Source organism: Enoplosus armatus, chromosome 13 (genome assembly GCF_043641665.1).
Source record: "Enoplosus armatus isolate fEnoArm2 chromosome 13, fEnoArm2.hap1, whole genome shotgun sequence".
Classification (NCBI taxonomy): Eukaryota; Metazoa; Chordata; class Actinopteri; order Centrarchiformes; family Enoplosidae; genus Enoplosus; species Enoplosus armatus.
The window spans coordinates 18,274,201-18,291,222 of record NC_092192.1 but is presented as its reverse complement, the minus strand read 5'-3'; the positions used below and the strand labels follow the sequence as shown (position 1 = coordinate 18,291,222).

At 40.7% G+C, this 17,022-nt stretch overlaps 1 protein-coding gene across 1 annotated transcript in view; it reads right to left on the bottom strand.

Moving 5' to 3' along the window:
- gabra3 (gamma-aminobutyric acid type A receptor subunit alpha3) overlaps positions 1-17,022 on the bottom strand; it is a 53,182-nt gene that overhangs the window by 22,549 nt on the left and 13,611 nt on the right. Inside the window, exons 2-3 of the mRNA XM_070916691.1 lie at positions 11,040-11,161; positions 8,306-8,373 (exon numbers count right to left, since the gene is read on the bottom strand). Coding sequence (XP_070772792.1) covers positions 8,306-8,373; positions 11,040-11,161 — 190 coding nt within the window. The remainder of the gene's footprint in view (positions 1-8,305; positions 8,374-11,039; positions 11,162-17,022) is intronic.

Genomic DNA, 17,022 nt, shown 5'->3' with positions numbered 1-17,022 from the left:
GCTCTTCTGAACTCCACACTCTGGGCGTTGTAATGATTAGTCAAAGATTTGATTAATGTCTTAATTACTAATCCATCTCGCTCTCGGGTTGTCAATTATTCTCTCTCGCTTCGCTTCTTTGTGCAGTTCACCTCTCCCTGCTGGGAGCGTAACCTGTGTGAGATTTGCAATGAGCTGTGAATCCCATACCAACTCCAATTATCTTCAGCTTCTGCAGCTCTGAGGCATAAACATGTTTTAGCACTTCACTGTGCCACACTTCAGACACTAACATTTTGTTCCACAAATATAATCAGCCTAGAATCAGAAAGTGGTAAACAAATGAAGGATATGTAGCAGTGAACATGTTTATGCCATCATTTAAGACGGTAAAAACACATTGTATTTTTAAAATCTGACGCACACTATTAAATTATGGTTATTTGAGCTGCTCTCAGGGAAATGAACACAAGTGTTTCATATTCAAAGTATAGAAGAACTCTTAATGTTTTTGCCTCATATGCTTTGAAGGAAACATACTTGTTGTGTGGATTATGTCCATTGGCAACTTCCAGTAAGTCGTAGGCATGGTGGGGCGTGGGCCGCACACACACACACACACACACACATGCGCAAATGTATCGGCAGTCTCTGATTCTTGGGCTGATGGTGGCCGGTTGGAAAATATTTACATATCGCCCAACCCTAGTCGTAAGTAGGTGATCGGGGGTATGATGGGCATACAAAGACTCAGCGACCAAGGTTTGAGTCTTGTATCCTGTGTGTGGTTAAGCTTGCGCCGCGTCTACACAGGAGTCGTTTCAGCCACATTCTTAGGTCGTCCGTCTCATCTGACAAAACAGATGTGCTCCTATTTTAATCAATCCAGCTGTCTACACCGTTGGGTTTTTCAATATTTAACAAAGACAGTGTTGGCCGATACAAGTATCATGTACATTGTGTACTCCAATAATGTTAAAACAAGCTCACTGTAGTTTCTAACAGATCTTTTGACAGCAACCCTGTGGGATTGCGGAACAAACTCCAAGATAGCCAACCAAAATGACATACCATTGATCGTTTGGGCCATCATGACCCCCCTCAAACTGCATGTCAAACGATCATATTTGGCCTGATTCTATTCAGGGTTTAAATTGGGTTTAATCTGCACAGTGTCTGTCTGACTGAGCAGTATTGACTGAGATACTGAATGAAAATAGTTGAAGATTATGTCTTTAGGGGGGAGACCCGTTTTTCACTATACAACACATTTCTGTAAAGATTTTTGTGATATACACACGTCCTATCAGTCTAACAACACAGGTTTCACAACACAAGGCTGCAACAGTGACGAATGTCTTATTACAACCATCATTTGCTCCAATGTTGTTGTTATGGATTTGATTGCAGTTGGGTTATTTTCTCTGTGCTCAGACATGTATCACATTGAAACTAGGGACAACACAATAGGCTGCTCCTGATCCACATGATTATTATACGATTGTCTTCAGGTGTCCTCTTACCTGTAGCTGCCATTTTACAAAAAAATGGGGTGTTAGGAGGCGAAAAGACTGTGTGCCTGCTCTGCTTTCAAGTTGTTCTCACCCTGCACATAAATCATATTGTGACACTTGGGAACACGGTGACATGTATGGTGAGTGAAAAAAAATGAAGCCCTATTTTAGTGTAGTATAGTTTTTTGTCTGAAAGGTGCTGAGGATATACAAGACATTTAAAATTCTCATGAAAAGGGGCTTAATTGGGCTTGCAAGTCTTTGAACAAGGTCAGCATGATTGATGCAGAATCCCGGAGTTCACCTTCAGATTTTAGTAACACAAACCTCCATCTGTTCTGTTCAAAAGACCTTGAACTGCTCAGGCATTTTGGAGTTTGAGTTTCCTGAATTATAAGCACACGGCTGTGCGCTGAAAATCTCAGATATTCCATGAAATGTTTACTCCCGGAGATTGTGAAACCCCGGTGAGATCTGGCCATCACTGACAACCTTGTCAGAGCAAGCTTCAGCACAGTACCTGTGACAGCCTCAATCGCTTCCCATTTCATCAGAGCAGACCTGTCAAATCCCACCATGAAATAGGTAAATGTGCCATGACACTGCGTACATGTGAATGAGATGTGACTCCATAGATCTTGTGGGGTGGGGGGTGGGGGGAGACACACAGAAGAAGAATCAGCAAGAGGAAGTGAGGAAGGAGAGGCTTGAGGTAGAGAAACACACCCATCTACTTATCAGAGATCAGCATCAAGATCGTAACCCACATTCTGGGTCTTGGTGTGTGACACACTGCAGAAATCTGCCGTGGTCAGACATGAGTCTGAACAACGTGCCTTGTTATTGGCCTAATATTCGAGTTTCACTCCGATTATGCAGTTAGCTTCCCTCCGGTGGCGATAGGGGGATTTTAAAGGCAGATGTGGCGTATTGGGGTCCAAGTGAAGGCTGAACGAGTGGCCCTCAGGGTGAGCAAGCAGCAGACATTTCTGGGACACTTGATGTTACAGAGATGGGTAATTGGTACACTGGATTTACATGGCATAAAGTATGAGATGCCTAGGGTATAGAGCGTGCTCTGTCTAGGAACATCTCAGTTTCAACTCCACATTTTTAGCCATGCTAGTGGCGTGGCCCTGGGGATGGCAATGGCGGTAGGTTGGTCCACCACTTTGGTCACATCTCATCTAGTGCCACTAGCAGGTCAGAATTTTCACTTATCCGTGAAATATCTGTACATCTACAAGATGGATTTGTACGTGTTGATCATGCTCATGGTACCCAGACGATGTATCCTACTGACTGTTGAGATCCCTTGACTTTCCCTCTAGCAACACCATCAGGATGACATTTGTGGTTTTGAGTGAAATATCTCAACAACTATTGCATGGATTGCCATGAAATTTGATACAAACATGAAATGATTGTGGTCATAAACCCAAGTATTGGACAAATTAAAATGTAGAACTGATAATGGCACTAGATGAAAAATCAGGGGATCAGCAGACACCTGCACAACTGGCATTCCCAGAATCCTCAGCTGTACTGTTTAGTGCTAATTGGCATATGTTAGCTAACACTAAACTAAGATAGTAACCATGTTAAACATTATGCCTGCGAAGCATTTGCATGTGAGCATTGCCATTGTGAACATGTTAGCATGCTGACGTTAGCATTTAGCTGAAAGTACTGCTCTGCAGTACAGCCTCACAGAACCGCTAGCGCTCTCTTAACTAAGTACTTCAAACAAATGTTGAATTCAAGGTCACCTGCAGTGAATGCGCTCCAAACTATTTAGAAAATGACACTTTTTCAAAGACTAGTGGGTAACAATGTGCAGTAGCACTCTCTGACTTGGGTGATTTGGTATTAAATGCCAAGCACAATCCAGAGCTATCTCAGTGTGCATGTGCTTGCTCTAGCCTTCCCCTCCCACAAAGCAATATGCTTATCTCCATCCTCTAATCCTTAAATGCTGTCCCATTCAATCTAAAACACAAGCTTTAAATACATTTCCACGTCTTTTTCACAGCTTCAAGGTAACTAATTAATGCCAAAAATCGTCTTTTTAACTTTCATTTCCACATTGACTTAAAAGCTGATGTTTTTACCTTTTTGAGTGTGTATACTCAGATATTCAACCAGCAATGGTGAAACTGGGTTAAGTTTCCTGCATTGTATGGTAGCATTTATAGTGAGTAGAGTGGTATATTAGTTTATTGAGAGGAAGCCCTTTCAATTTAAAGCTTATTAAAGACTTAACAAGGTTCATTAAATTACTTATTAAAGAAACCTGGAGGGAAACAACTAGTTTTGACAAAACAATGACGCAGTAAGAACATGATAGCAAGAAGTAGACTTAAGAAATTAAAAATTTTCACGTCCTTAGTGGCATACAGCTGATTTCCTCACTTTATTTTAAAGACTAGATAACTGCCCCAAATTAATCTGTTAAACTCTGGTGAATTGGTTCTGATACAGAACTTTCCTTTGGTGAACACATCAAGGAAATATCTTTAAAAGCTTCTTTCCACCTCTGAAATACCTCCAGGATTAGTTATTTCCTCTCCTTTAACTGACCTAGAAAACTGGTCTATGCTTTTGTTTCCCAGAACTGTTTACTGCAGTGCTCAATACTCCAAGGCTGTCCCGTTCCACACTCAAATAACACATCCGACTCATTTCGAACTCAGTAGCCTGGAAACTCATGAACCAGAAAACAGGATCACACGACCCTGACCTACTGTAGACTTGCCTTCATTGGCTATGAGTACCAGACCTCAGTGTCTTCAAAGCCCAGATATACTTTCTGAAAGCCATGAAAATAACTCGCCCCTCAGTACACCTTTTACCTGATCTGTAAACCTGGTCCAGCTCTCTCCGCTCATTAGATGCAACAGTCCTTGTTATTGTCTAAACTCAAAAGAATAAACGAGCCACCCACTCACTCCCAGGGGGTGCTATCCCTTTTGGAAACAAGCACAAATTGCAGCATTTCAGACCGCTCATTATTAAAGTCCAAAGTCAAGACCCACTTATTTAGTGCAGCCTACTATCCAAATTTGCTCACTGTACTGTGTAATCGTTGGCCTTGTCCTCTCATTCCTCCAGAGCTCCCAGTGCTGATCTGTGACCAGCTTTTATTCCTGTGGATATCATGCAAGTAGATACAGTTGGAGGAAGTTGTTGGAGTGTTTGTTCTGAATGCACAAATACATTTTCCAACTTATGCAATGTTAAAAAAAATAATTGAACCCAAATTCACTCAATTTAGGCTTATTCACAGAATATCATGTAAAAGTATCTGGCTAGACCTTTTCACTGAGCCCACAACAATGAAAACATTAAAACCGTAAACTGATACAGTGAAAAAAAGAGATTTAGCTTTATACACCACATATATCACAGATGTAGAAGATGAAGACAAGTATGCAATCTACACATATCACACTGCATATTTACTGACTGGCAACGTGTTTTACAAGATGATACCGAGTTGTGATTCTTCCTCAAGGCTAAAAGCCTGATCATCTTTTGCGGCTAGACTGTGGAAAATCTTGAAAGAAAATGCTTGAAGCCTTTATGCAGCGTTCATGTGCATATAGAGACAGCAAACGCAGCGTAGCCCGGGGCCAGAATGAGCCTTGCCTGGGTAATGATCAGTCAAACCCTGACATCATCTGAAACTGACTAAGTGCAATGCAGAAATTTGATACGCTGATGCTATTTTTCCACATCTGGGAACAGTCAAAACCCGGGCAGCTACTCTTCCTACATGGATTACAAGACCAAGGTGTGAATGTATATGGACAACAGGTATTTATGCCTTTGAAAGCAGAAAACACCTGCTGTGACCTCACTGACTTTGGCTCTGATCAAAACATTACTACAAGTGGGTTGCCATGTCCTGTGCAGCGGTCATGTGTGCCACTGACTGTACTCTGTGCCGTTTGACATTGATTCATGATGTTGCCAAGCAGACCATGTGAGGAGAATAAAAGATTGGGGCTAGAATTGAGCCCTGAGAGACCCTGAAGGGGATATCTGCTGAAAAAGATAAAGCATTGTCTATTGTAACAAAGTAAAAGAGCTAACACTATCTCACAAAGCAAGTTCAACATACTGTGGTCAGCATACTGTATCTTCAAAATGACAGAAATGGCCTCATAAAGGCAGGGGCTTTTGAATGGGGAGGCCAGACTGGGGCACAGTTTAAAAGAAGGGGGAGGGGGGGTGTTTGTAAAATTAGTAAAAATTAGCTCAAGCCCAGGTTCATGGTAATAATAATCTGTACATTATTAATAATTACATTGTTCAGTGTAATTAATTAAATTAACCTTAAATATTCTAATATTAAATAATCTCAATACATATCTGCTATTTATAACTCCTAAGAGAGACAACAGGCCCCTGGACATGTAAAAGGGGCCAGTCAGATTCCAGGGTGGGGCCTGTGCCACCACCCCTTCCCCACCCTTGCATAAAGGTGGAAGTCAAACCCCAGATGTTGCATAGTTACTGTAGTAAAACGATATGTATAAGCGTCTGCTATGTAGGAAAATCTTCATCGCTATGTGTGCTAAATCTTCATCTCAGCATTGATTGAGCTCCTTCATTGTATGTGTCACTGGCTCTAATGTACAGATGAGCTACGTATACAGTGAATCAACAGAGAAGTATGAGCATCCATCAGTTCCTGCACCTTGAGGTTGAGAAAGTATTTTCTATTCAGATTCTGATTGAAAAATGTTTGTCGGCTTCTAAATCAATCACTCTCAGTGAAGTTCATATGCAGAGGTAAATGTCATAAAGTATTCAACTATCGCTAAATAATCTAAGCTGCCTACTTTGTGAGTGTGTGAATAGCTGGGAAATGGTACAAGCTCATTGATCACAATAGCACAGCGATACTTTCATATTGACAATATGTTGAATATGGTCTCTGCACATAATCAGTTAGTTATGTTTTTTATTGTTTACATACAAGTGCCCAGCCCACATGGAGTTATGAGACACAGAGAACACCACTGGAGGGGTGAAACATTTGTCAGACAATTACATAACTTCTTACACAATGCAAGCACTGTCCCTAGTTCCTCAGATAAGGTAATCCTTACAGAAGAACTCATCAGAAATTAGGGACATTTTACTAAAAACTGTTGCCCTTAAATCGTTATATAATGAGCAATAAGACATGAAATGGACTTAATCTTCAATATCATCTAAATTACATAACAAACAAAGCCTTTTCTCTTCAGGCAGACCATCAAATCTGCCTATTTCTATAGACGGTGGTAATGAACCTGAACCTGAAACCTATTTCTACCCAGCCACTGTCATTATCGTAACATATGATGATGAGATCCTCATCCACTCATGCAAAGTGAGACTTGTTACAACATGAAGCGGCCCTCAAGTGAAACCAAAACTCAAATCCAAGTTCTCCAAAACCCACTTATCGTGCAACGTCACACAGGCAGTCGAGCCGGCTCACTGCTGAGCCAGAGAAACGACCCAGGACTCAAGGCGGTCAATTAGAGATGCATGATAAAATATGTCAAATGTCGCATAAGGTCTCCAGACTAAGCATGAAGCATCTCCAGCATCTGCTGTTTGAAGGGGGTCATCCAGAGCTCGTAACGGAATGTCTCCAGAATAGTGCCGTTTAAAAATGGAGCACTTTGACTCAGAACAACTTTGTCCACAGTGGTTTCGGAGATTTTGGTTGTTGTAATACAAATATCATGAGATGACTGTATCTTTTCCTGCTGGTGAAGACTGCAGCACAGTTCTTTTCCCTGAAGTTATTTGACTCTTCTAGCTGAGTAGTGAAATTAACAATGCAAGGTCTAAAGGCTAATACCTGCACGACAATCGGCTGCAAATCACATTAGTAGTGATTTTTTTTATCTGATTATATTACCCAACGCTAATTGAAAAATTATTGTCTTATTAGATTTTTTTTAATATTGCCTAGCTCAAGAACATTGATGGAAACAGCATTTTAGAGTCTGTACTTAAACAAGACTGGGTTTTTCCAGAAGTAGTCTGGTGTTGCATACATGAAAGATGAGGAAAATGGGCTGGTAGATAACTATGTACAGAAAATAAGTTACAAGGACCAACAATGTCATCACAAAGCTTGTCGGAGCAACATCGGGACAGGTAGAACGCCTCATGCAAAAAGTGGCTGTATTCTGTCAGAAACAAACAAAAAAAAAACATGAAAATATGGGTGGAAAAAAAGAGTTTGCTTTGGTTCGTACCATATTATTTATTAATTTCCTAATTACTTTATTTTGAAAATATTGTTGAAATTACATTTTGTTTGTGTGTTTTCATAATCTAGACCTTATCATCTATCCCTGACATGTACAAAATATGTTAATGTCAATGTTGCTGTGCTATAATTTCATATAGTTTCCCCTTAGCAAAGCTAGAAACAGCTTATGATAAAAGTCTTGGTTGATAGGATGTTCAAATACCAAATGTCTCTATTGTAAATACTGTAAATCAGATATTTCAAGCTGTAACATATAAAGAAACTCTATGAATCAGACTCCAAATGAAAGGTAGGGAAAACACTGCTGTTAGACACGGCAAAGATTGTTCATTGTAGCTGATATTAAATTCAGCTATTCTGCAAAGGAGGTTCTCATGTTGCACAATCCAAATTGACAAATGTTCTCCAAGCACTTTTGTCGAAGTAAAACGATCACAAGTAAAGTGAATACAGAGTGATAACCTTCTTAGATATGATGACTCATGGTGATGATTGGAGTGAGGAGGACAGAGAAGAGAAAAATACTCACCATGTCTGTATCTGACACCGGCCCAAAACTCGTCACATAGATGTTTGTCCTCACTTCTGTCACACTCTCTGAGGAAAGAGACAACAAGGACCAGAAAACATTACCATGCAGCCCGTATACAAAAAGCTTTGCTGCAGCTTTCTTTGTTAAGCTGATTGTTTGTGTACATGACGGTGAAGTCTGCCTGTTGGCATTTAACTAAGCCGCTTCACACAAAAATTCCACTGTAATCAAGGGTTAGAGGCACACTTCAAACTGTAGATTTATGCACGCTCAGTGAAGAATTGATGTGGACGGCTTAATACCTGGATTCTTACTGTCTCCGTGTATCATTTTGTCAAAACCAACTTTGTTGTGCCACAGATTGCAGGTTTATGAACATAATGCTGGATCAGTAGTGTTAGACATTTCCTAAAATGTGGACTCAAGCATTGCTAGACAGCACTAGTTAGAGCACTCCTGACTATTTGGCCCTGGAGGGTTTTTTTCAACCTCAGTTTAGGGGCAGAAATGTTGCTGTAAATGAGTCTTTAGTTCTTTAAAACTACCATTTGTTTGGCTCAAGCTAGTTTTGCCCACTACAGCATAAAATCTGCTTTGGGCCAGGCCCAAGTCTGTATCTTTGGAGAGAAGACATCCCTTTTGACCCAAAATAATTTTAGTTAGCCTGCCCCAAAAACATTTAACAGTCCCTAAGGGACTACTGGCTCCGAAATAGAATGCAGCAGCTCAGCAATAAGGATGCGGGTCTGTGGGTATTTTTTATTCAAATAATGGGCACACTTTGCTGCCATTACACAATTCTATACACACATTATAATCACGTTAGGCATGATGTAGCCTATTGTAGTATGAATCTGGCATGACTGCTACAAGGCTTTTCTGCTCTGTGTATTCCTAGGGCCAATGTAGTTCTCGTTCTATTATAATTACATGTATTGTTGCATGGTACGTTTCATTACCAGCTCCATTATTGCTGTTGTTCTGTCACAATGATCTATGAATTATTCTTGATACTGTAACAATGATCAAATTGATCATTATACAGTAAGTTAGTCATGTGATATCAATTACCAGCTTTGGAATAATTGTACTTCACAAAGGAATTTAATATATAAGTAGGGCATGCTATGGAAGTCGTGACGGATCAAAATTTGCCGTCTTCAGTGTGGGCTGAATCAGCTCCTCTGGGCCAAATGTGTAAAGCAGGCTTTTGGGCCATTGGTGAGACGAATGGCTGCTCCCAGTGGTGCAACAACTAGAGAGTGATGAGGCTTTTTTCCAAAAGTGAATGGATCCTCGGCTCTAACTGTGTCCCAGATCTAAGCGACCACCCACAGGTGAAGTCTCCAGTCCTTTGGAAAAAGGCCCCCTTGAGAGAGGAGATCCACTTCCACATTAATCATTCCTGTGACACAAATAGCTCTCACAAATACGTGATTATCACAACACCAAGTCAGCAGTTTGCATGGCAGGCATAGACGGGGGAACAGAATGAGTTGCCCGGTTGCGGTTTACAACAACGCACCAGAGCATAGGGCAGAGTTAATAGATGCCACTGAAAATTAAATTAAATGTTTTCTCCAGTTTCTATCCAGTCTGCTTGTCTGAGGTTTCTGTTTCTCACTAGGACTATGGGTAGTGGGGCATGGGGGTGATGAGGAAGATTGGTAGTCTTGTTCATGAACATCAAGTTCAAGTCCTTGACTTCGACTGAGGAGAGCCCCAACTGGTGTGTCTGTTTGCAGGTAGACGGCTGGACTTTTGACGTCCAAAATCTAATCCATTACTAGGAGTCTTTCGATCCTCTCAAAGAAATCTGCAGATTAATAACCAACATCTTGTAATTTCACAACATATTTTGATAAATAAGATGGATGTAGATCCATCTGCAACCCAAAATGTAACTTCAACTAGATCTACACAGGACTGTACATTCAGTCACTGCACTACAATAGGAAGCCATCTTGACTTTAAGCCCTGAGTGGTGCGGGCCTCACTATCTCCTTGCCCTTGGAGATGTGATCCTCCGTACAGAGGCGGAATATGACATTAACGTCTTGTGCCTGGTTCCTCTCTGGTTGCTGCCATGGAGTCCAGGTCATCCAGCCTGGTGGGGCTGCAGCCTGGTAGCCATGCTTGCGGCTTCAGCAGCAAGCAGTAGAGCAGAAATGACCATTCCAGCTGGCTGGCTGAGAAATGGCAAAGCCTGCTTGAGCATGTGGGCTTGCTGTTATGCAGTTTCTTGTCCTTGGGGGTCGAATATTTGGATGAAATGGCATCAATTAGAGGGATTTCCACTGGCATATGTGCTTATTTGCCATTTGGGCATGATTGAACAAAGACTCCCACCCAAGAGAAAGTAGATTTTCTGCACACACTGATCCTGGTGTCGGTGTGCCCTCAGTATGAGTTAACATGTCTCCTAATGGCCAATAGCAGTAGCTTAACAGAGAGCGAGGGAGGGCCTTTCTAGATCCATGAGGTCCAGAAACTACCACTAGAGAATAAACTATTTAGCAAAGACTTAGCAAAACCAGTGTAGTGCCTTATAATTCATTCAGAAACACGGTAAAAAATGTTGAAGTTTATATTGTTTACAGCAGCATGTATAAAAAGTTAAGTATGCATGAAGACTTGTAGTGAGAGCTAAAACAGGGACACAGTGAGCAGCAGACTGAAATGTTTTTCTCTGTAGTCGTCTGTGAGTTATCAAACATATAGTGTTGCTTACCTCCCAGCCCAGGACGTAGCCTGTTGTCATACCCATCCAACAGCCTGTCTAGGATTCGGGTGAAAATGGTGATATTGTCTTTACTATCATCAGGCAACGGCTCTCTGTGTCCAACTACTGCCCTGCAGGAAGAAGTGGAGAGACGCAGGTGGAGTCAAAAGATGGAAAACACATAAAATGTAATAAAACCTTTGATACATTGTTCCACTGAGGCTGGCGTGCTCTCAGTGTACAGTGGTGTGAAGGCCTGCTGTTTGTTGGTATCAGCCAAAGTCAATCTATGTTCTTACAGTTAACATACAGGTTTGCAAATGTTTGGACTCTCCACCCCACAAATTGATATATTAATGATTTATTGATTAAAACATTACGGATACCCACTGTCAGTATAAATGAATGATGTGGGAATTATTTCACATTTTGACCATGATCAAAAATCCTACGTGGAAATTTTTCAACATAATTCAGTACTGTAAATGTGACCTCTTTCTATTAAGAAATTAGGTCTAATTGCACCTGCCTGTTTAATATTTCTTTCACAGTCAAGATCTCGTCTGTGATCACCCTCGGGCCTCAATCAATATTTGGATAATAACGTCTGGTTATGTTTGTTTTGTTCTAGTCGTCTTTACAGGCTGGAACCTCTATATTTACAAAAAAACAGTGAATTTATGGTAATTTATTCTTTCCCAAGAAGGAAATACTCGCAGCGTTTTGTTAGAGAATTCATCATACGCTATCAGCCACTGGTTATTAATTTACATGGCCCACAATCCCCAGCAGAACAATATTGTGGTGAGATGAAAAGGCCACTATACTGTAGGTGGAACATTGATGAGTTAATGAGTACCATCTTTAATTAAACTTAAATCCCCTGAGGAGCTGACCTATAATATCCAAGTAATCCCCATCAACAACCAGTCCATGTCCTGATGCACTATCACAGACACAGCATTGTGCTGCTCGGTAGGAACGGAGGAATGTAGGACTTGAAGAGTAACAAGAATTTCCCCTGAGTGTTGCTTAAAAGGAAGCAAATCTGCCCTGTAATAACAGCTCACCATGAGAGTCCATCTGAGCTACAACCCCATCCATTAAAACACCAACTGGGTGAAGGTCACTTCTTAAAATGTATGCAATTGTAATTACTATCCGTTTGGGGTGTTTGGGAGTTCAAAATGATAATCTTGCATGCTCTGAACAGCAAACGCATCATCATTTTGAGGCATTTGGGCAAATGACTTTCGCCTACCTAAGTGGCTATTACGTGGGCATATGTGGGCAATAAATAGATATCAATTAAGCGTCAAAGCTCTCTCGTGTTCCCGCGGTGTACAGTATGATAAACCAGGACATCAACATTTACGAAGCCCAAAATATTGAACAAAAAGGTATGTTTTTATTTTAGGAAAGAAGAATGGAGAACAACTACTGCCAGTATTACATTATAAAGTTTTAAATGCAGCATTAATACCTCTCCAGTAAGGCCATTCTCTGCCCCAGTAGTACTGAACATTTTGTTGTTTGTGTGGATGTTCAGTTGCAATGGATGCAGGAATACTGAGGGATTAACTATGCATTTATGCATTCATTAATTAAAATTCCATCTTTTTCTCGAACCGAATCTCCCATATTTTTGTCTCACTGATATTACTGATCTTTTCTTTTATGATTTTTTTTCTACAACAGCCATTCAACGTATTTATTTTCAGTAATTACCGCTCTATTTAATAGTTTTTACTTTTAGTAGCGGAGTCCGCCATTCCCGCGCTGGATTCAAATTGCCTTCACACGTACGAGGGACTCACTAGATGCATACATGCATGTAATCCAGCGTAATTTTATCTAATTGATATAAGCCTCAATGTTCACTGTATGCTCTCTTCACACCATGTCAGAGCTGTATTAAGTAATTATTTCCTGTTGCTGCTACTTCACATTAAGTGTATTTAGCTGGTGAAACACTGTGGCTTTTATTCTGAGGCAGCCACAGGAAACGCAAGATCGTTCTTAAAAAAAATCAAATCAAATCATTTGCCATTATTTTTTGACTGAGTTCCTTATTAAAACTGTTTGGCTGCACTAAACTAAAGATACACCGGTTACTCTTCTGTTGTATTTCTGACAAAGCAGCTACTTATGGAGTGTTTGCTGTAGTATTAAACCACACTTGCTGTCACCATGGCAACCATAGGTGTCGCCAAATCAACCAGGACTGAAAGAATTACAACTATAAGAAGAAAGTACTAATGATTAGCCAGATCATGTCAGATATTTGAGGCTCAGTATCTCCAAAGTGCACTCCGCAGAGACTGAGCCTTTTAACACTAAGCTCACGATTTGCACCTCATTGAGAGGAGCACAGTTTGATATATTCTGGTTGTCAAATGGGTACCTAACTGTATAATTAAGCTCTGTCAAAAATATGTTAAAATATGACAGTGTAACAGTGTACTCATAAATATTTGAAAGAAATATACATTACTGGTTTGTCATTCACGCTCCTTGTCAAAAAGTGACAGGCATGCATGTTTGAGGGAGCTCTGACGCACTGAAAACACCAAACACACAACGCTTTGGAAATTGCTGGGAGTTTAACTGCAATAGGTAATATCTCACTTAACATGAATCATACATCAAACAAAAAGCCTCTGTGGCCTCTCTCCGACAGCACCAGTGGAAACTCAAAAATTAATGAGAAACCTTTAGTCCCTGAGAAACCATTCTTACAATGTCTGCTCCACACTAAAATATCCACTTCAGAAAAACAAAGTACTTGCGTGGTGTGTAGCATCTGTATGCTTTACTGAAGCACACACACACACAGTCTCTCTCTGACACACATACACACACGCTCGCATGCTAACGTCTTCCAGTGTCAGCCAGCTGTTTAAATTCCCTGATGAGGACAAAGAAATGGGACATTTCCTCTGAATTTGACATCATTTGTGTTAAAACACACAGGTTTTATAATCATGCCAGCCGCTTGTTTGACTTCCCCAGTCTCCTTCATTATTCACACTGTCTCAATACATGCAAATAAATGCCTAATAAGAAAAGAAAGGACAGAACAGTCATTATAATCCTGAACTTTTTACACATAAAGAAAAAAACATTTAAAGAGAACAAACTCTGCGTCAGCAATTGACATTGTTGAATGCTGAATGTCTGAATGTTGCCTGAAGGGGAACAAGCTGCATTAGGAGCCGAAAAGGGAGAAGTACTGTTGGTGTAAACACTGAGGATCTAAAGACAGCCATCTGCAATGTTTCACAAAGCCTCCCACTTCTGTGCATCTTCTCTCATTTCAATGTGTATCCTGCGTTTATAGAATATTTATATTGGTCATGGGTTTAGCAGTTAAATAATGTTCATTTTTAATAACACCATGCTCTCTGACTGCATTATTTCGTGTGGTTGCTGTGAAGTTGAAGTTTGATGCTTAAAAGTGAATTGTGAGTATTTGATCATGAGATGACTGACATGTATTAGCCAATGCTGTGTAAGCCTGGAAAACTGGCCCCAAAGCACATCTGACTGAAACACATTTTGCTTGTTTGCAACTAAATTGTAAGACATGATTCACTACAAAATTGCACATCTGGTTGTAAAAAGGTTTAGATATAGGAGGGTGAAATATTAGTTTTGTTGCACCAGTTAGACAACTAACACCTTTATGTTTCTTATAGACTGTTTTCACAGCAGATTTCATCACAGGTGTAGCTAATAGCATTAATAATACAATAGCTGCATTCCCTTCAGATGTGCCATTTCCTGGGTCCTGGTATTGTTGATGCTGGCTCACTGCTACTGAATGGCTTACTGAGACACTTACTGTAAATGGAGTGTTAATCAATAATATTACAACTGTTGTTTTTCTGCCATGACAAGTCAAAATGTCTGCCATAAAAAAGGTCTATTAGTGAATGGAGTTTGGCTCAACCCAACGTCAACCTGAGCAGAGGGTTAATTAGACAGAATGTGTGAAAACACCTCAGTTTCTTATTTATTTCACGTGTGAAATCAATAGGAAGTCTAGTCAGTATCCTCATGATACTGTAGGTGATGTGTTGCTCAGCCACATCGTCTAAGTGACAGATTAATTGACAGATTAGTCCAATTGACCTTTCAAAACTCTGTCTTTCACACTGACTAAATAACGTCAGCACCATCGGCTACCAAAATATATCAGAATATTCATTGTCTGTTACAGTAGTTCATTTGTTAATGATTTTCTTTGCTACACAACTGTACCACACCTTCGGCCAAAGTGACTGCTGATTGGCTGTTTGGCACAGGGTCACCACTTGCTCCAGGCAGGAAGCAGCACAGACTTCTCCACACCTTTTTATCTTTTGGTTTATTTGCTGCATGTACACACTGCCACAGAAACTGACCAAGTCTGACATTTTGCAGTACCAAAATTGACAACTCATGCTTCACTCTTCGCGACAAGGAAATCACTGCCACATCCAACAACACCTCAGACTTAATGGAGCAGAGAATAGTGCACAATGTTAACCTGAGGGAGGTTTGACTGGAGGACAAACAAAAATGGATTTTTGTTGGCATAGGTCTAAATATTTTAACCCTAACTCCAAAGTAAAACTCTTTTTGTTGATACTTCAAAGAGTACATCTTTCGCCTGGGCAGTCCGACGTGAAAAAGTCATTATTATTACATTAAAGGAATCATTTTGTTAGAATCACATTCATGGTAGCAGTATAAAGCAGTAGCACATCAACAACTTCATAGTCAGACTTTCCGATGGAATAAACACAAATACAAAGTCAAGCATGTTATATGTCCTGGAGTGCAAATAGACTTTTAACTTTACTGGAAGTTCATTCCTTCAGAAGAAGAGACACTCTGCATTGAGATGTTACCCTGCAAAAATGAAGTTTCTTAATTGGCTGTGTTCTGTAGAAGCTGTCTCTTTAATTAATTATTGCTCAGTACCATTTCTGCACCGGATTTGCAGCGTTCTTCAGCTGAAATGAAGGGTACTCTTTCTCTTCTCTCTTTCAAAGATGACAGACAGAACATATACTCATTTATTAGTGCACACAAGTTTACAGGCTCTAAAAACCACTGTACCTAATTGCAAAAAGCCTTTGATGAATGCCTCTACTTTCCGTGCTTTCATGTCACTGGTGTCCACCTTTACCTTGATGGTATTCATTAATGTTCATGGATGCTGCGGATCATAAAGTAGCCAGCTTCTACTGTGGATGTCCTCTATGGTGGGTGAGAAGGAGAAGGGGGTACAGACTTTGTGGCCTGGCGGGAACAAATGTGTGTGGGCCGAGCAGAGAGTTAGTGGAACGGGCATGTACTGAGTGAGTGGATTGGACCTGATCCAAGGTTAGTGCACTGAACCAGTCAGACAGGTGAAGGATTGCAGGCTTGGCCGGGGAAGAGATGTAGTGGTGGTCTCTCTGGGCACACGGGTGCCTGCTGCCAGCCAGGAGGTGTGGAGTGAGTGGGGACGCCGGAGGGAAGTGGGCAGTAATGAGAGCTGTTTGGGTGGCAGCACGAGATGAAGGTGCTTCATGAGCTGACAGAGTGATGGCAAATAGGCTTCGGTGAGGAGGAGTAATTGTACAAGTTACAGTTCAAGTGTGCAAACCTGCGTTCCATTCAGCGACTGATTTGACTGGTTTTATAAGGTCAGTTATTTTATCCTACAGCTCCTGGGTGTTGAACATTTGAAGCAGTTTGAAACAATTTGATTAAATTCTCTCTGTACACAGCAGGGCACACATTTCATTATCAGCTAAAGAAAAGAGCTCTGAGAGGCCAGCAGAAAAGTCGACCAATTAAGACCGGTGTGAAAAACTGCGGTTAAGCTGGCGAATGTACTCCTGTTCTGTCACCTGCACAGTGTAGCTACAACCGACTTAAAAAGGTCCCATGAAATGGTATTATTTTCTTAATGTAATACATTTCCATTTAAAGGAGGATGTTGAAGCGGCATATTAGA